The sequence below is a fragment of the Cornus florida genome, unplaced genomic scaffold, assembly GCF_030987335.1.
Source record: "Cornus florida cultivar Cherokee Brave unplaced genomic scaffold, ASM3098733v1 CherokeeBrave_3.0.0_Hap2_Chr11, whole genome shotgun sequence".
Classification (NCBI taxonomy): Eukaryota; Viridiplantae; Streptophyta; class Magnoliopsida; order Cornales; family Cornaceae; genus Cornus; species Cornus florida.
In genome coordinates, this window is record NW_026775581.1 from 33,370,970 (window position 1) to 33,391,938 (window position 20,969).

General features: G+C 37.6%; 1 protein-coding gene across 4 annotated transcripts in view; it reads left to right on the forward strand.

Annotated features, from left to right (window-relative positions):
• The window catches only part of LOC132283162 (nudix hydrolase 3), a 117,468-nt gene that overhangs the window by 88,844 nt on the left and 7,655 nt on the right, over nucleotides 1-20,969 (forward strand). For 3 of the 4 annotated variants that reach the window (XM_059785077.1, XM_059785078.1, XM_059785079.1), the window contains 5 exons: nucleotides 9,667-9,744; nucleotides 9,819-9,914; nucleotides 11,987-12,093; nucleotides 12,233-12,401; nucleotides 18,411-18,494. In XM_059785077.1, coding sequence (XP_059641060.1) covers nucleotides 9,667-9,744; nucleotides 9,819-9,914; nucleotides 11,987-12,093; nucleotides 12,233-12,401; nucleotides 18,411-18,494 — 534 coding nt within the window. Of the gene's footprint in view, nucleotides 1-9,666; nucleotides 9,745-9,818; nucleotides 9,915-11,986; nucleotides 12,094-12,232; nucleotides 12,402-12,548; nucleotides 17,513-18,410; nucleotides 18,495-20,969 lie in introns of those variants that run through there. The other variant, XR_009471960.1, reaches the window with a different exon arrangement.

A 20,969-nucleotide genomic window follows, 5' to 3' on the forward strand; every position in this document is an offset into this window, starting at 1 on the left:
ACCACCACCACCACCGACTTCCACCTCTACCACCGCCCACCGCTTTCCACTACCACCACCGACACCGCCTTCCTTTGCCGTAACCGCCGCCACCGCCTTTCACCACCGCTACCTTCCACCACCGCCATCGTCACCGCTACCGCCTTAAACCACCATCACATTCCATGACCACCACCATTGCCACCTTTCACCACCGCCACCGCTTTCCACCACCACCACCAACACCGTCTTCCACCACCAGCAACACCGCCTTCCACCACCTCCAGCACCTTCCACCACAACCAGTGCCACCGCCACCGCCTTTCACCACCACTACTGCCTTACACCGCCACCGCCTTTCACCACCGCCACCACTTTTCGCCACCGCCACCACCTTTCACTACGGTCACCACCTTCTGCTACCGCCTTCCACCACCACTACCGCCTTCCATTGCCACCACCTTCTATCACCACCACCACCGCCATCTTTCACCACCACCACCACCGCCACCGCCACCGTCACCTTTCACCACCACCACCACCGCCACCGCCTTCAACCAGCGCCACCGCCTTCCACCACCGCATTCTCCACTGCCTTCCACCACCACCACAGTCACCTCTATTGGCTTCCACCACTATATCCTTCCACTACCACCACCACCACCACACTACTACCATCGCCTTCCACCAACACCGACACCACCTTCCACCATTGCCATCGCCACATCCTTCCAATACCACCACCCACACCAATACCACCTTCCACCTCCATCGCCATCTTCACCACCATCAACCACCACCATTGCCTCCATTTATTTTTTAAAAATTATAGAAGAATGTTATTTTGTTAATTTAATTTATTTGTTATTAAGAGGGATATTTTGGAGAACTCAATTTGAAATTTATTCCATTCTAAATTTTAAATTGGTCCAACCAAGCACTTGAATGGTTATTATCATTCCATTCCTACACATTTCATATTTACAACCAAACAATAAAATGAGAATGGCCATTCCATTCTCATTCTCATTCCATTCTCACTTGTATTCCATTCCATTCCTGCACACCAAACGCAGCATAATATAATTGGATCATAACTTCTGACCAGTTGAGACTCAGTGAGCTAGGTTTGAACAATGAAAGCTTTTGTCGCTCAATCGAAATCTTCGGAATGGCAGTTCCCAAATCTGATTTGAACTCTTTTAAACCTAAACTTTTTCAGCCTCCAAGGTCTATAAATAAGACCATATATTCTCAGAGCCTATGCAATCCTACAGCAACCTTAAGGAGCATATGTTGAGCATAATATTTTTTATGAGGCATAAAGTGCATCCTAGCAATCCAATTGTTGGACTTTTTCTTTCGTTCATCATGCATATGGATGGGTAGTGTCATGAGGTTGAAACATATTATTCCTAGAGCTTCAAGGATTTTCAATATTGCATCAAGTTCCACACAACAATTGTGGTATCTTAATTTACAATTGTGTCAAACAAAAGTGAGACAAATGCCTTTCTTCCAAATATTTGTGAAAGAAAGAAATTTGACTTGGAAATCAAGGCAACAAGTAGTAGATATTCTTGAACTCCACCCATCCGACACAAAATATACCAAGGAACCTTAGCATATTGTGTTCTACAACAATTCCAGGCTTGGATCGAAGGAAAGCGAAGAGAAATTCCCGGATGTCGTTCAAGCAGTTTTAGCTCGGCTTATTTCTGATCATGTTCCTTTGGTTTTAGATTGTGGAGGTTTTTGAGTTCTCAAAGGTCTCCGTTTCGATTTGAGAATATGTGGCTAAGAGCGGAGGACTTCCAAGGAAAAGTTCAGTCTTGGTGAGAGGGAGTTGTTGTCATAGGCTTATCTAGTTTCATGTTATCTACAAAGTAGAAGGCTCTCAAATTCGATCTTAAACAGTGGAATAAAGACGTTTTTGGGAATCTTGAATGAAGAGTAGAGTCCTTGCTGATTTTTATGAGATTGATCGCCTAGAAGAGGCGGGTGGGGATGTGGAGTTTTTGCATTCTAGGAGAGCTTCTTGTCAGGCAGCTTTTGCTGAGATTGCTAGTATGGAGGAGATATCTTGGCGACAAAAATCCCGGGCTCTTTGGCCAAAAAAGGGAGATCGCAATACAAAATTTTTTCACAGACTCGCTAACGCTCATAGAAGAAGTGATCATATAGGACGTATTCGGGTGGAAGGTGTAGAAGTGTGGAGGGAGGAAGAGCGTAATGGGATTGCTTCCTTTTATCAAAAGCTTTATACCGAATCGCTTGCTTGGAGACCTAAACTTGATGGTCTTCATTTCGAGGCCATTTTCGAGATTGATAGGGAAGGGCTTGAGATTCCTTTTACTGAAGAAGAAGTTCTACAGGCCTTATCTAGTTGTAATGGGGACAAAGCTCCGGGGCCTGATGGGTTTACCATGCGGTTTCTTTTGAAAAGTTGGACAGTTGTGAAAAACGATGTCATGGGTACTTTTCAGGAGTTTTATTCTACTGGTGCCTTTGAGAAATCGCTTAATGCAACTTTCATTGCCCTTATGCCTAAGAAGGGAGGTGCTTCTGACATTAAAGACTTTCGTCCTATCAGCTTAGTGGGATGTATTTACAAGCTTCTGGCTAAGGTCCTTGCTCTTAGGTTGAGGGGAGTAATGGATGGGATTATTTTAGATTCCCAGAATGCTTTTGTTGGAGGAAGACAAATTCTTGATTTAGTTCTTATTGCAGGTGAATGTGTGGATTCCAGATTGAGAAGTGGTGTTCCCGGAGTCTTGTGTAAACTTGACATTGAGAAAGCGTTTGATTATGTGAATTGGAATTTCCTGCTTTATTTGCTTCAGAGAATGGGGTTTGGTAGTAAATGGAGGAAATGGATTGAGACATGCCTTTCGACTATCAAATTCTCTGTTCTTGTTAACGGGTCTCTTGCTAGTTTCTTTGGGTGTTCTCGGGGTTTAAGACAAGGAGATCCCCTGTCATCTTTCCTCTTTCTTATTGTTATGGAGGGCTTAAGTAGACTTATGCGAAGAGCAGAGGATCTTGATCTTATCAAGGGCTTTATGGTAGGAAGAGATACTGTCCATCAGATGGAGTTCTCTCATTTACTTTTTTGCGGATGACACCCTGGTTTTCTGTGATGCTAATGTGTCTCAGCTTAGATATCTGAGGTGCATTTTGGCCTATTTTCAGGCTGTCTCTGGTCTGAAAGTTAATGTGGCTAGAAGTGTGCTTGTTCCGGTTTGAGATGTTCAGGATATTTCTTCTTTAGCGGAATTCCTTGGGTGTAGGGTGAGTTCTTTTCCAATTCCGTATTTGGGCTTGCCTTTAGGGGTTTCCTCTAGAACGGTGGGGTGTTGGGACCCTGTGATTGATAGGTATGCGAAGAGATTAGCAGGATGGAAAAAGCAATACGTGTCTAAGGGAGGGAAAGTTACGCTTATAAAGAGCACTTTATCGAGCCTTCCCACATATTTTTTATGTTCCAAATTCCTTTGCTCAATTGCTGATAGGATTGAGAAAATTCAAAGGGATTTCCTTTGGGGTGGGAGAGGTGATGAATTTAAGTATCACTTTGTCAATTGGGAACAAGTTTGAAAGCCAATGAAGTTTGGTGGTCTTGGTATCAGAAGATTGGTCCCCTTTAACCAAGCTCTTCTGGGTAAAGGATTGTGGTGGCATGGAAGGGAAAGACATCGCCCTTGGCGAAGGCTTGTTTCATGTCGATATGGGGAAGAGTGTAGTGGTTGGTCTACTCGTCCGGTTTCTCTTGTGGGAGGAGTTGGGGCGTGGAAATTCATAAGGAAGGGATGGGACGCTTTTTCTACTCATATTAGATTCAAAGTTCGTGATGGCAGATGTGTACGCTTTTGGGAGGATCTTTGGTGTGGAGACCGGCCTTTATCTTGTTTATTTCCCAGGTTATATAGTATTGCAATTGATAGACTTGCCTACGTAGCCAACTGTTATCAACTTGATAGCAGAGGGATTACGTGGGACGTGCAATTTCGACGCTTTTTTCAGGATTGGGAGGTGGACGAGGTATGTGTTTTTGTAGATTTGTTGTATTGACAGGAGGCAGTAGGCAGTAGGCAGAGGTAGTGATGATATGACATGGATTCCCTCTTCCCAGGGTCGCTTTGAAGTTTGTTCCTTATTCTTATATCTTTCTGATTTTGATATTGTTGATTTTCCATGAAAGACTATTCGGCGTTCTATGGCTCCAACTAGAGTGGCATTCTTTGTTTGGACTGCTGTTTGGGGTAAGATCCTTACGATTGATAATCTAAGGAAAAGGGGCAATTGTCTTGTTAACTGGTGCTGCTTGTGCAAACAAGATGGTGAGTCAGTTGCTCACATTCTCATGCACTGTCCTATGGCGAGGGATTGTTGGAATCTTATCTTTTGTCTGTTTGGTATGCGTTGGGTTATGCCTCGTTATCCTAAGGATTTGATTTGTATATGGAGAGGATGCCGTGTGAGTAGCGTTGTTCGCGATTTTTGGTGAGTTGTACGACATTGTGTTTGGTGGTGCATTTGGAAGGAGAGGAATAGTAGAATATTCGAAGGGAAAGAATCGTCCACGGCGATTCTGAAACTTCACATAATACACTCTCTTTTCAGTTATGTGAAGAGGAAGTCTTGTTCTTCTTCTGGAGATTTAATTATTTTTTTGGCTTCTTTGGGATCTTAATCCCTAGTTGCACTTTTGTATAAGGGATGCGTTCCCCTCTTGAATGCCTATTTTATTTTAATTATTACTTATCAAAAAATTGAAAACATTTTCCTTTAAAAGGAAAAAAAAAAAAAAAAAAAAAAAATGACTTCAAAGTTCTTTGAGCAAGCAATATTCACACTGTGAGTTACGCGGTGCGCAAGCTGTTAGTTGATTTAGTTGTGATTAAATCCCTAAATGACCTAGATGAGATTATTAGGTCAACTTGCTCAATTTTTGTGATTGATTAATTTACTTAAGTAATATGATCAATTAAACATCCAAAATCCCAAAGATAAATACTAAAAAGTAAAGCAAGTAAAGTTAGAGAGATAACAACAGGATTTTTAGCAAGGAAACCCCGACTGGTGGAAATCTACCAATCGTTATGGGAAAAACCTAGTGGACTATGTCGTCCAGTGTAATACGATTCACTAAGTTTGAAGCAAAGTACGCTGAACTTTGACTCAGGCTCACACCCTATCGTTCTACCAAAAACCAACTGCTAACAATCCCTAGCTTTGCGACTCCCGTCCAACAGCTCTTAACTTCAGGCTCACTCTTGATCTCTATAGAAGGATTGCCGATAGATCAAACAACACTTTACAAATGCTTTGACCACCCCTTTAAAGTGTGATCGCTAAACCCCTTTTCTTCAGATCTGAATTTGATGAAACATGAATGAATTCTGCTTTTCGGAATCTCTGAATCTTTAATTATGCTCCAATTCCAATGAGATAGAGAACAACACTACTAAATCACTCGTGTATATATGTGTGTGTTCTCAAAACAAAAACAGAAAAATTAGATTTGATTTTCTGAAAAATATCTCTCAAAAGGCTCTCTCAAAATAATGAATTTTTGTTCCAAAAAGCCATACCTTAATGTTGAATAAAAGAGAGATTATATAGAAATTTGGAAGACCTAAAGATACTTGGAAACCAAGTCAAATTCGTGCATAGGTTTTTGGAAGGAAGTCTACCCACAATAGGAATCAAATCAGACCAGGAAGGTAAGTTACCAAAATAGATCTAAAGACCTTGAACCGGTTCAGGGTGGTTGAAACGGTTCAAGTTGGCCAGTAAGTTTTCGAAGAAAACAATCTAAACTTTCTGTGACACTTGAACCGGTTCAACCCCTGAACCGGTTCAAGTTGGCCAGACTTGAATTCCACCAAAAAGCCTCAAAAGTTGAACCTGTTCCAAAATTCTTGAACCAGTTCAAGTTGGGTGGAATGTAAAAGCTTCCTAAAAACTTGTGTTTTAAACTTCTAAAACTTCCCAAGTGTTTCCACACACTCACATACCTTTCTAAAACATTGTTCTCATCAACACGTAGTGTATTAAAGCATGAACACTTGAACTTCTTCAAATTCGCTTCCGATCTTGAATCTTGAAATTTTGAACCAAAATTTTGCAACTCGATCGAACTCGTTTTGACAACGACATTAGCGAATTATAAAATATATATCTCACAATCTCCCCCTTTGGCAATTTCGTGACAAAACCCTAAAAACATGTAATCTACCCAAGCAGAAAAGGCAAATTACAATGATTGTCAAAGAAATAAAACGCCGAAATTTTCTTGAACCACATGAAGCTTCAACACTTGTAGCATCTCGAACCTGTAATTTGTACATGAGCTCAACAAAACTACCCGTGAAGCTTAATTAAGAAAGATAAACACAAACATAAAATAGCAATGAAAAGCTAATAATACCCGAAAGTCAAAGCAATGCAAATGCAATGATCAAGGCTATGTTTGGGGGAGCTTTCAGTTTCTAAAATTCCTTCCACTAAATCGACTTTGAAGAATGCATTTTGATGAAAAGAATTTAAAACAAAAAAGTTGTTTGGTAGGTAATTTTTTGAAAGAGATGTAAAAAGAATGAAAGAAAAATAAAACGATAGAGAGATATGGCAGCAAAAATATCCAATTTATATATATATATATATATTTTTGAGATAAAGAAAAGTTATTTAGAATTCTACATAGGATTTAATTTTGGATGAGAGTTCATAAATCTTAGAACTCTTCAGGCTTTGAAGTCAAATAGGAGTCAATAGTAATTTTTCCTACAACTCCTAAATCTTTTTGTTCTTGCTTTGTTGAATCTTTTTTCAACAATATTTTTTTCAATAAAGTTTTGAAATTTTGCTCAGCATTTTTTTTAAATTTTTTTTTGGGTAAAAACGAACAAAGAAGATGATGTAGAAAGAGAAAGATAAAAGTTTGCAATGAAATTCAGAAATAGAAATAGGTTAAATAATGGACAATATAGGAATTTTATATCTATTACTTAAAAAAGTGTGTAGCTTGCGGGAAGTCGATTGGGAAGCATGTTTTATTGGCTTTAGTCAATCGGGCTTCTAAACTACTTAAACTTTTTAAAAGACCGTTTTTAAAAAATTTACCAAACGCTGTTTATTATTGGCAAAGGGCTTTCTGGGCTTAGAAGCCCGTTTTGAGGTTACAGGAAGCCCAGCCAAACAGGCCCCAAGTGTTTCCCCCCTCAATGCAATAGTATCTCTTCCCCTGAATGATAACACTGTCAACTCTCTCCCCCTTTTTTGTCAGAAATGGACAAGGGTCTAAAGGAAGAAATATCCCAGAAGAAGGAAGCAACCAACCATATAGAACTTGTAAATTGAACCCAATGAGAATATAGACTCTACAAGACTGTATGATCAAAACAAATATAACCGAGATCAATTCATTGAAGTTCTACAAACTTAGTAAGTGTAGTAAAATTACCACCAAGTTCCAAAAACATATATTCTGTCAATTATTTCGATTTCAGACAATAAATCAATGATATCACATATACTTAGAAATCAAACAATCAACATGTGCAAAAGACCCCTTTTTTTTTTTTTACTCTCTTTGTGCTCCATTTTCTTTTTGCACATTTGGCGACTTTTATGCTTATGGGTAGTCAGCTCTTTCCGTTATTTCCATTTGTTTCGAATCAAAGTAGCTTCGTATAAATCCCAAAGGTAGCCTTTTCCAATTCTCACATATTTCCATCAGCAAATATTTTTTATATATATAAAACTTTTCATTCCATGCTGTTTTTCATTTCATTTTCACTGTTTTTTTTTTTTTAACTTGTCACTCTTTTGGTCTAAAACACATAAAGCAAGTTTAAATTCCAAGACAATGCTTAATCATGTTAATATCATCTTTGACCAAAACAATGACATAAAAAATATGTAAATGTACTATCAATGAACCATTTACTATACGAAATAATTAAGCAAAATCAATTTCATCAATTTATAGCCATAGTATGTTTTACACAAATAATCTATGTGTCAGTAAATTACTTGTGTTCAACATACTCAATCAATATGGTTTGCTTGACTTCCCAAAAAAAAAAAATCCTAGGCTCCACCAAACTAGAAGCATAATCTAGATACTCAAGATATGTATGAAGATCCTTTTTAGATTATGTCTATGCAATGCATTCTAATCAAGACAACAAACGCCTATAGATTTCCTAAGATGAGAAAATGTAGGAGTATCTAATGGCTTGGTGAGAATATCAGCCAAATTCTTATCAGTGTGCACTTTTTCCAAAGACACGACATTTTGTTTGACTAGTTCCCTAAGAAAATGATGTTGAATGTCAATGTGCTTAGTCCTAGAATGCAAAACACCAGGATTTTTAGTGAGGAAACCCCGACTGGTGGAAATCTACCAATCGTTATGGGAAAAACCTTGTGGACTACGATCCACTATTTTATTTATTTATTTTTTTTTTTTTTTTTTTGGGAAGGTAAAACGATCCACTATGTTTTAAGCCAAGTACACTGAACTTTGACTTAGACTTACACCCTATCATTCTACCAAAAACCAACTGCAAACAATCCCTAGCTTTGCGACTCCCATCCAATAGCCCTTGACTTCAGACTCACTCTTGATCTTTGTAGAAGGATTGCTGGTAAATTAAACAACACTCCACGAATGCTTTGACCCCTTCAAAGTGTGATCGCTTCATCCTTTTTCTTTAGATTTGAATTTGATGAAGAATGAATGAATTTTGCTTTTCGGAATCTCTGAATCTTCAATTATGCTCCAATTCCGATGAGATAGAGAACAACACTACTAAATCACTCGTGTATATATGTGTGTGTTCTCAAAACAAAAATAGAAAAATCATATTTGATTTTCTGAAAAATATCTCTAAAAAGGCTTTCTCAAAATAATGAATTTTGTTCCAAAAAGCCATACCTCAATGTTGAATAAAAGAGAGATTGTATAGAAGTTTGGAAAACGTAAAGATACTTGGAAACCAAGTCAAATTCGTGCATAGGTTTTTGGAAGGAAGTCTAACCACAATAAGAATCAAAACAGACCAGGAAGGTAAGTTATCAACACAGATCTGAAGACCTTGAACTGGTTTAGGGTGGTTGAACCTGTTCAAGTTGGCCAGTAAGTTTTCGAAGAAAACAATCTAAATTTTCTGTGACACTTGAACTAGTTCAGGGTGGTTGAACCGGTTCAAGTTGGCAAGACTTGAATTCCACCAAAAAAACCTCAAAAGTTGAACCTGCTCCAAAATTCTTGAACCAGTTCAAGTGGGGCAGAATGTAAAAGCTTCCTAAAAACTTGTGTTACAAACTTCTAAAGCTTCATAAGTGTTCCCACACACTCACATACCTTTCTAAAACATTGTTTACATCAACACGGAGTGTATTGAAGCATGAACACTTGAACTTCTTCAAATCTGCTTCCGATCTTGAATCTTGAAATTTTGAACCAAAATTTTACAACTCGATTGGACTTGTTTTGACAACGAAATTAGCCAATTATAAAATATATATCTCATACACACATGTACACAACACGCAGCAATGGCAGATGCATGCATAATTACAGCAGAATCCAATTCAAAACCCTTTTTAGGTACTTGTTATCGTATTTACATGAAGTTATGTTCTGTTATCATATATACATTGTGTATTCTTTAGGCAACATTTGAGGCATTTATTGGAATTCGGGATGATGAAGCAACAGCACAACTTAAACTCTTTGGCGATTATCTAAAGGTATATTCATCAACAATCGAAGTTCTGACTCCTTTTTTCATATTTTATTTGAAATAAAAATTTCATTACTCCAGGTTTTGGAAGAAAATCTTCCAATGGAAAATGTGTACAAATCAAAAGATGTTATTTCAGCTCCTATTCGTGTCATCCGACTCCTTTATAATGCAGGGGTAAGTCCTTTGTAATTGTAGAAAAAATTGTCAAACTTGTAATGTTTTCTTCTTTTGACATGCATTTGTTCACAAGCAAAGGGATTAGATACTGCCTTCAATTGTAGCTTTCAAGAGGCTTACCTTCAAAAGACAAGACAAAGTCTTAACCCAATGTCTTTGCTGTCCACAAGGCTTAAAAAATTGTAAATTCTGCTGCTATGATTGCATAATGAAGGCTTTATCTACTTATTTCTTCATGGGCTCAATATTTCTTGAGTTGAGAACATTGTCCTACGTACCAGAAGATCAGAATTGCCAAAACTATTGTGTTAAAAATTCTTGACATCTTAAAGGGAGATGTGGGAATAAGGGTTTCGCTTATCCTGTATTAATGAAGTGTAAAAGAGAACCAGAAAATAGAGTCCGGTAGAAAGGCTTGAAATGTGCAAGGTGTGTGAAGATCTGCTCATAAATTTAAAAGAGGAAAACAAAAAAAATCATTATTTTTAGAAGTGGTTATACATTTAAAACATGATCATGCAGTTTCCACAAGGTGGTGTAAATCTCCTACCTTTTAGCAGTGAGGATGTTCATTTACTTTTAGAACCACTAAAAATAAAGATGATTCTATAAGAAGCTGTATCCTCACAAGCAGGGTTATAATACCTAGCATGGATCCATTGTACCAACAGCTTATCGTTTTTTTTTTTTTTTTTTTTTCCCTCCTTGAGCAGAAACTCCCAGCAAAGAGTTACTTTGGTTTCAAAGTTAATATTGTCAACCTTTCTGACATTGAAACCTCCTTCTGAATAAGGGAAAGCAACTTACTCCATTTAAGCTGTGCAGTCTTTTTAGATTCAGATTTTCCACTCCACAAGAAATGTTTAAACTTCTTTTCTAACTGAATTTTGCAACTCCATGGAATTTTAAATCCAAACAGCTTATAGTAGAGATAAGAAAACAAAACAGGCCTCAGCAGCTCCAACCTACCTGCCATAGACAGGTTTAGAGTGCTTCAGTGGTCCAATTTGGCATTCACCTTATGGTCCTTATCCAATAAAGGTCTGAAGTTGATAGTCCTCCCACTTGTACTAGAAAGAGGCACACTCACATATTTGAATGGAAAATTTTCAACTTTGTACTGTAGTATGCCTTTAATCCTTCTCCTTCTAACAACTTTAAAGAACATGAATGAACTTTTATCCTTATTAACACATAGACCTTTAACAGCTTGAAACTTGTTGAAAATGTCATCAATATTCTTAGCATTAGAGATATTTTCCTCCACAACTATGAATAAATCATCATCATAGAAAGCATGAGCGATCTTCATACCAGCCTTGATAATTTTTTGCAATATTACCATTTAGCAAATTTCTTATTTACCTTTTAAATTTAGGGTTATTACATAACTAATGAAAATGTTCACTTTTTTGTACCTCTTGATCCTCTTTTATCTTATTTTTTATTTTTATTTTTTTTTCTGATAAGTTTGTACCTCTTGATCCTCAATCTTCGATGCATCCCTATTTATTTTTCTAGATTTACTAAATTTTCAAATTATATATTCAGTTTTCTTCCTGCATATCTTTAATCTTTTTAATTCTAAAGCTCCTCTCCAGACCTCCAATTTAGCACTTATTCCTTCTCAAGTTTCATCATTTAAAACAACCAGTTCTTCTGTAATATATACTATATAGCCATATAAAATCAGAAAAAAGTATGTAAAAATAAATAAATAAATTTGAGAGGGGGGAAAGAAAAATTCAATCTGTGGTTTTCGGTTGGAATGAATTTTTCCATCATGGCTGAAACACCGTGACCTAATTAGAAGAAAAATGGTTTCTAATGTCACTTGCACAGCTGAATGCAGAATTGGTCAATTAGATAATTCAAAGATTTATTCATTCGTAAATCAATGTGGGTAATTATATTTTACTTAATAGAAGTTATTATTTATAATATGTTAGTTTTCTTGAACTGTGCTTGTATTTTTTTTACTCTTAACTTGTGTTCCGTGTTTTACAGAATAAAAATTACTGCAAAAATCTGGGTTAGAACCTGAGGTCTGTTATTTCATTTTGTGGCAGGATGTCAAGGGTCCTCAAACTGTTGCGTTTAATCTTCCAAATGATGAACGCATTGTAAAAGATAGAGGAACATCAATGGTCATTCTTAAGAATGTTTCAGAGGCGAAGTACACTTCTTTTCTTTAAGTACATGTGATTATTTTCTATTAAATATGGATGACCAGATTTTACAGTTGGTGATTGTGTGAAATTTTTTATTAGTTGAATAGGGAAGCCCTTGATATTTCATACTTTCCTGTTAACCAGGTTCAAGCATATTCTTCAACCTATAGCTGACGTCTGTATTACAACGGAACAACGTGAATATGTAGACTTCAATTCTTTCTTCACTCACACAATTTGTCACGAGTGCTGCCATGGGATTGGACCTCATACTATAATACTTCCAAATGGTCAAAAGTCTACAGTGAGATTGGTCCGTTACATTATTTATTTTTTCTTGGTCTTTCTTTATTACTTCTTACCGACTCATTCAGTTTAAGCTTTGGGGCCTGTATGCATGCATCTCTCTCTCTTGTTAAAGAAATGTAACTTATAAATATATCTCTGTATGGGACTGCAGGAATTCAATAATAATGGAGCACTGCAGCAATTACTGAAATCTTAACATTGGAATTATTATAGAGCAGACTTAAGAGATAAGGCATTAACTCATTAGTTGCATCTCCTAAAAGTATGGATGTTTTCAAAGAGGTCTGAGATATACCTGAAGTATGGATGTTTTCAAATAGATGTGAACAGAGAAAAATCACTAATCATATGATGTGTAGTCCCAGAGTCAACAACCCATGTAGTCCAAGATATACCTGAAGAAGACAAACCTACCGAGGAAGCTGAAGCAGACCAACTGTAAGAGACTGAAAGAGTTTGAAGAGAGCCCAATTCCTACTGGCCATCTTTAAAAAAAAAAAAAATTAAACTGCCAATATTTTGCTCAATATACAACTAGTCTGTATTACCACCGACGAAAAGTCCCAAAGTACCTCTGCCCAATATTCAGCTGATCTGTATTACCACTGCCCAAAAGTCCCAAAGTACAGAAAAGCAACGAGAGAAGAATACAAATGAGTTGCAACAGGTCACTATTATACCCAAAGTCACACGATGCAAACCAGAATATTGCGAGACCAATTCAAACAGAGGAGAAACTTCTGAACAGAAACCGAGAAGACGAATTGCGATTTTGGTGCTGCGAGCAAGCTGGGTCGAAGTCAAAATGATGCAAAGTCGTAGACTGAAGCCAGACGAAGTGTGATTGTTGCTGCAATGTGTTGCGATGAAAGGGCAAGAACAAAAATAAAATAAAATGTTGCAAACCAAGTCGATAGTTGTGATTAGGGTTTGCAATTATGCAAACTAGATGAGGTCAATATATTACTGTTGCGATGCTGGTGTGATGGTGCGAAAAATTGCAGTTTAGGGTTCGTAGTTGCTGTGAGAGACGGTGCAAACGGAAACACAAAATCGATGATACGTTGTGAGACATGGCTGCTCTGAACAGAGAAGAAGAAAGAGAGGAGATATGGACAGATTGCAACTGGGAACTTGCTGATGCGAACAGATTGCTGAGGTGATTCCTATTACAGATGCAATTGCTGCCATAGGGTTGTGAATAAATTGAAGAAGAGAATAGAAGATGATGCGATGCAAGTTGGTTGACTGCAAAGTCAAACAAAGTCCAGTAGCGATTGCAATCTTAGGGCCGGAAACAAACATGCTCTGATACCATGAAAACTTGAAAGAGACTGATATGTTATTCAATTGTGTATTATTCAGTATGTAACAGCAATAATACAAGTACAAAAGAAATATAATATATGCCCTAAACTAACTAAAGAAGAGAAAATACAATATTGTCCTCAACAATAAAACTAAACCTCAAAACTAATACTCTTAACAGTCATGAGTCTATAGGATGTGCATTATTGCTTGTAAAAGATCCTCATTCATCACCTCATTTTTTTCAGCTTCATCAACCTGAGGCTTCGTTGTTTAATAATGTATCTTCTCTCACATTCAGCTGAAATTGACTCATCAATTGCCAAAATGTGTTATATTGCTTTTTGGGGGGCTTTCAGAATTCATGTGTGGAATACTTGAGTGCTCATGTATTAACACTTAGTGTGAAATATGATGACAAATAATGTCTTAGGAAAATTGTGAGGGTAGATCTAACTAGTATCACATCCCTACTGTTTCGTATTTTTCAATCCATTGAACTGTAACTTTTTAATTTCATGGTAGAGGCATCATGATGTTGCCAGGGGCTTATTTGTTATTTCTTATATAATGTTGGGTGCTTATGTGTAATTTTTGAATCTTGTTAGTAAAAATAGAATGTGATGGAAGGATGAAAGCATTCTTTCTCTCTTTCCCATCTCTTTCTCTTTTTTCTCTCTTTCTTCTCTTCTTCTTCTTCATCTTCTTCTACTTGACTCTTGTTTTGATTCTCTTAAAGTCAACATGGTATCAGAGCATGGTTTGTAGAGCTCTAGGGTGTGTAGTTGAAACGCTAGGGCAAGTTTGTGTTTTCCCTAGTGGGTGTGAAGGGTTTTGAAGAGATTCCAAGGTGGGATTTGTTTACAAGGAAGTAGTGTTAATCACATCCACATGCATGGTCTCAAGTGGTGGTTTTTTTTCGTGTCTGTGTGGTTCTACAACAACGGCTTTCTCTTCGTCATTCGCGATTCTGGTATGGTCTACTTTGTTGCTTTCTAGGGTTTGTGTGGTGACTGTGTGGTCATTTTTTTATGCATCTCAGAAGACAGTAATATATTTTTTTGATGTTTGTGTGTTAGAGGGGTGGTTCTCTTGTTCTGTTTCTGAGGAGCGTATACCCAGAAATTGTTTGATAAAATGTCTAACTCATAGGTGACTTCAAAATAGGCGGTCTTCTTCTAGTTTGACTCCAGTGTTGGGAGGTAGTAGTGATCACCATCCAAGCCTTTGTATTACGACTGTTATGCTGGATGAGACGAACTATATGAAGTGGACTCAATCTGCTCATATGCATATAACTAGACCTAGGATGATCCCCATGTGGAAATGACTATCACATACCCTCCAAGAGCGATCCTGAATTCAAAGAGTGGATTGCAAATTATGCACTAGTTATGACGTGGTTGTTACAGTCAATGCAACCACAGATCTGCAAGGGGTTTCTGTTTGTGAAAGTAGCTAAAGAGCTATGGGATGCTATGAAAGAGACATTCTTCGGCTGATAATTTTGCAAAAGTGTATGAGCTTCAACAAGAGATTTCAAGATTCAAGCAGGAAGACCAAACTCTTGCTACGTATTACCACACTCTGCGCGGGAAATGGGAAAAGTTAGATCACTACCAAGACTATATACCTGTGTGTGCAGTTGATGTTAAAACATTTCAGGCTATGGTAGAAAAGAATCGAATCTATGAGTTCTTGGATGGTCTGTATTCGAAATACGAGCATGCCAGGGTACAAGTGTTAGGCTGGCATCCATCTCCTAATTCTATTAGAGATTTGTTTTCTTACATCCAAACTTAGGAGAGTAGAATGAAGGCTATGTCTGCACATATATGCACTAAACCTCAGCCAGAAGTACCATTGTTTGAAAGGTTTGCTCTTGCCACACAACAATGGAAACCCTCCAAAAGGAGGGAAGCAGGATGAGAAGAGTAAGTTGAGGTTTGATCACTGGAAATACGCTCCACACTAGGGAAACATGCTAGAATCTACATGGTCACCCTACTCGAGCTCCTGCTCATGCGAATGCTAGGCTAAGGCTTGGTCTATTTAGGAGGTGATCTACGGCACATGTTACAGCACATGAGACAGCTTCTACTGGTCATGTCTTCTCAGGGCCACTGAATTCTTTATCCATAGTTGAAGTTGATGCTCTTCGACATTTGCTTGTTCAAAATGCCTACACTTCCACCTCTAACTTTGCTCAGACAAGTACCTCTTATTCGTCACATCATGTTTCAACATTATCTGGTGGGCCACCCTGGGTCGTTGATTCAAGAGCCATTGATCACATGATTGGTATGCCCTCTGATTTCTCTTCATACAGTTTATGTTGTGGTAGGGATAAGGTTAGAGTCACTGATGGCACCTTCTCCATGTCCCTAATCTTATCTTATCCTAATCTTACCTTATCCTCTTTTCTCCATGTCACTGATAAGGTTAGTTTCTACCTCTCCTAATCTTACCTTATCCTCTTTTCTTCATGTCCCAAAGTTTACAAATAACCTCCTCTTTGTCAGTCACGTTACAAAAGGCTTGAATTGTAGTGTAACCTTTTTTCCATCTCCCTGTGTGTTTTTGGACTTGGACACGGGGAAGACGATTGGGAGTGGACGTAAGGACAATGGCTTGTATTTGTTGAACGCAAGGCCAACCTTTTATTATGGTGCAAATCAATCTAGTGTTAGGAATAGTAATGTCATAAAAGATCTGTTAATGCGATGGCATAATAAACTCGATCATTTACGTATTCCTGTTTTGAAGCATGTGCTTCCCCAGTTTGCTTCTGTTAAATCTTTTAAGTTAAATTGTGAAACATAAACAATGTTGTGTTTCTTATTTTACTAGTATTAATGAAAGTACTGCTCCTTTGCAACGTGTTCATTATGATGTGTGGGGTCCTGAATGTACTACTTCATTACTTGTTTTTCTTTATTTTGTTGTGTTTGTTGATGATCTTATGAAAACCAATGATGAAGTTCGTTCCATTTTTAAAACCTTTCATAAGATGTACTCAGTTTGGTTGTCCCCTCAAAATCCTTCGATCTGATAATGGAGGAGAGTTTATGTATAGTGGTCTTGCCTCCTTTTTTGCTAATAACGGGATTGTCCATCAAACCTCCTTTGTTGATACACCACAACAGAACGGTGTAGTTGAAAGAAAACATTGTCATATTACGGAGCTGACCCGTTCTCTTCTAATTAGGATAGGAGTGCCTATAAGTTATTGGGCTGATGCAACCTTAACAGTTGCAAACATTATCAATCACATGCCTTCTAGGGTTCTTGGCCATCAATCCCCCTTCTCTGTTTTACACCATCACACTGCCTTGTTTGCTGCCCCTTTGAAAGTGTTTGGTTGTGTTTTCTTATGTTCACATTTATCATCGCAAGGACAAAATAGACCCTAAGGCAATCCAATTTGTCTATCTTGGATGCTCCGCCACTAGAAAGGGTATCGGTGTTATAATCCTACCACTTGTCATCGGTTTGTCTCTATGGATGCTACATTCTTTGAGTCTGTTTCCCTTTTTTTTTTTTTTTACACTGCTTGGGATTCTTTATAGGGGGAGACTGCTATTGATGTAGAGAATCCATCTTCCATTCAAAGGGAATGGCCCCTTCCATCGCCTGTTCCCATTCAGGGGGAGGTTCCCATTTCGGAGGAGCTTCTTACTGAAGTGCCTATGTCTGATCCTCCTAACACTAATGATTTGCAGCAGGGAAAGCTGCCAATTGTCTATACTAGGAGGGCAAAAGAAGTCACAAACTCAGCCCAAAACCACGATGTCACCCTCGATCCAGGTAATCCCACAATGATACTCTTGATTTTCTTCCCAATAGCATTTCTGTTGATATTGATGTCCCTATTGCCTATTGTAAGGGTGTTTGTAGTTGTACAAAACGAATCAATCCAATGAAATTGTATTGTGACAACAAGGCTACTATTAGCATTGTCCACAATCCAAATCAACATGACACGAGAAAGCATATTGAAGTCGATTGACACTTCATCAAGGAAAAACTTCATCTTGGGCTGATTTGTACTCCATACGTCAACACACATGATCATGTTTTGACTATGGGTGTGAGCAAGACTTGCTTGCAAAATACGTTAGTCAAGTTTACCTCCGGAAAAAAAATATATGTTAGTCAAGCTGGGCATGATAGATATCATAAAATATGTTAAGGGCTTATTGTTATTAGTTATATAATGTTGGGTGCTTATGATTAATTTCTGAAACTTGGTAGTATAAATAGAATCTGGTGGAAGAATGAAAGCATTCTTTGATTCCTTCTCTCTTTCCCCATCTCTCTTTCTTTTTCTCTCCTCCTCTTTCTTTTCTTCTTCATCTTTTACTTTTACTCTTGTTATGATTCTCTCATAAAGTCAACACATGACTTACAATATCAACTCTTTAAGTGACCTATGCTTGTATGGACTTCATCCTTTACAATTTAATGCACTATTGGTAACTAACTTCTCAGCTGTGAATTTGTTGTGTTTCGTAATGGAAGTGTTTACAGGTCTTTCTCCTAGCATGGTTAATAGAAATCATCCAAAGAAGACTGAATCTATAAAGGAAAAAGAAACAAGAACAAAAAGATATTGAACAACCTTCCTGAATTTGCTATTTTTGTTAGAATGCTTTTGAAAAACCATTTGTGATCTCCATGTTTATACTTCTGTTTAATGTCTCAGGAACTGCAAGAACTCCACTCAGCTTTGGAAGAAGCTAAAGCTGATATTGTTGGCCTTTGGGCCCTAAAATTTCTAATTGGCCAGGTCAGTAACTAGATATTTAAATGAATGTTGCTCTATATTCCTAGATCTTGTGTATGAGATAAAACTGGCGCACAAATTTTTTTTATGTTATATATTCTTGCTCCCAGTAAAGTTTTAACTTATCAGAAAGAGTAATCAACTCTCTTATCCCCCACCCCCTTCCCTTCTTTCTCTAGAAGCCACGCTACTTAAATTTTTTGTTATTTTAGTTTTACATGCCTATCTTTTAATAGTTGTACAAATGCCCCTACAAAATAATAAAAATACCCTTGATCTTAAAACCCAGAAGCATGTTTACACAACTTGTGTGTTTCAAAAGGTGAAAACTCAACTAATAAAAATATAAATGTATTGAATGGAAATATTATCAATCAACATCTATATTTTTGTATTTATTATTTTGGTTCAAATTTTTTAAAAATTTATTATTATTCAAGGTCACCCCCACTAAAAAAAAATTTGGGTCAATCACTGAGCATTTTTTATTTATTTTATGTATTCAGTTTTTACATCATTATTTGTGTTGTATTTTAGATTGTTGTGATGTATTCAGTTTTTATTTTAAGTTTTATCTTTTAAATTCAGCGGGCTAATGATTACTCATTAATTTTGGGTATTGAATAAATATGACAACTTGATGAGGGGTATCCACATCCATTTAAGTTGTCATATTCTGGGCACGTGACTACTTTAATGACGTTGCATTTTCTTTTTCCTGGATGGGGTGATTTTATAAAATAAAAGAAAAAGAGAATAGAGTACAAGATAACAAAGTAGAGGCATATCCCTACAGAGACATCAGCAACTGGTCATGGAAAGAAACCATTTCCAGTACAAAAAACAAATGAGAATGAAACAAAAAGAATACAACAGAAAAACTATCATAGAGGCAAAAGGTCTTCAACTGATAAGCCTATGATGGCAATTGTCTCCATAAAAGCATCAATACCAAGCTGGGAAGCACTCCTAACATCTCCACCAAGAACCTTGCAACTCCTTTCCTTCCAAAGATTCCATATAACAATGACAAAGGAACACTTGATGATCTTATCTCTATGAGAATTCCCTTTAGCAACCTGAAGCACCCATTCAGCCATACTAAGATTGGAGTTCTGAAACCAATAGAGACTTCCTTGATTAAACCATCCTTGATAGTACTCCAGAACTTCTGATAAAACCTTGCAGGGATACCACCTGGACCTGTAGCTTTGTCAAGGCATGACATGGCATTTTAGCCTATAGGATTTTGACACGTAAGGGAAAACCAGGGGTTAGGATCTTATAGTTCTAACATGTTAGAGGCATTCGGTTGGGTATTTGGAAGAACTCTACAGTCTACTCTCTCTCTCTCCCTCTCCCTCCCTCCCTCCTGTTCTCTAGCTTTTCTACAACTCCATCTCTTTAACATCTTCTCTCAACTTAGTTAGGCTGTTAAGCAGTCTTCCTTGAACAAGTAGTACTTCCATGAGCTCATAGAAGTCAACACCACGAGTTTGGTAAGATCTTTCCTATACATTACCTATTATATATAACCTTTCCCCTTCACAGGCATTTTGGACTTGGTTTCTCTTGTGCTTATGGTATTTACTTTGTTGACACATTTTGTTTGCACATAATGGACTTGAACTTGATTTTTCAAGAGTTGTATGATAAAGGTCTGCTTGCAAAAATAATTACTGGTCAATTCCCATTGCGATTTAATTGTTCTTGTTTCTCCTTTCTTGGGGTGATTATAGCATGCTTAATTGAGTCGTGGTGTTAGAGGCTTTAGTTTTCAAATAATGCATTCCATTAAATTACAGACGTCTTTCACTGATCCACCATGCATGTGGAAAGTCAAAAGAATAGATAGTGCTGAGAAATATAGTGGATATCTGTTCTGGCTGTCTTCATGTCTCCATTCGGGCTTTTTGGTTGTTGGTGTTATTTGTGTTGTACCTTAGCATATTCCGTTTGCCTGATTCTCTTGGCTCATGACTCATCATCATCAACAAAAAGCCACTGTCATTCCTTACCATATATGTTTTTAGATCAAAGATTGGAACTATTGTTTGTGAACGTGCATTGATTGGTTGGGATTTTGGCTTAATGGTGGTAACTGATGTGGGCCAAACCCCCTGTAGTTTGCTCTTTGCGGACGATAGCATTGTTTTTTGTGATGCAGGGGAGGACCAGTTGAGGCACTTGAGATTTGTTTTGATTTGTTTTCAAGCGATCTCTGGTCTTAAGATTAACGTCGGTAAGAGTGAGTTAGTCCCATTTGGGGTGGTTGAGGAGATCCATAGATACGCTGATATTCTGAGGAGTGGGGTTGCCTCATACCAATTTGTTATTTGGGATTGCCTTTGGGAGCATCATCGAGGAGGACTTACATTTGGGACCTAGTGGTTGTGCACTTTGAGTGGAGGGTTGTTGGCTGGAAGAAGCAGTTCCTTTGAAAGGGGGGTGTCTAACTCTTATGAAGAGCACGCTTTC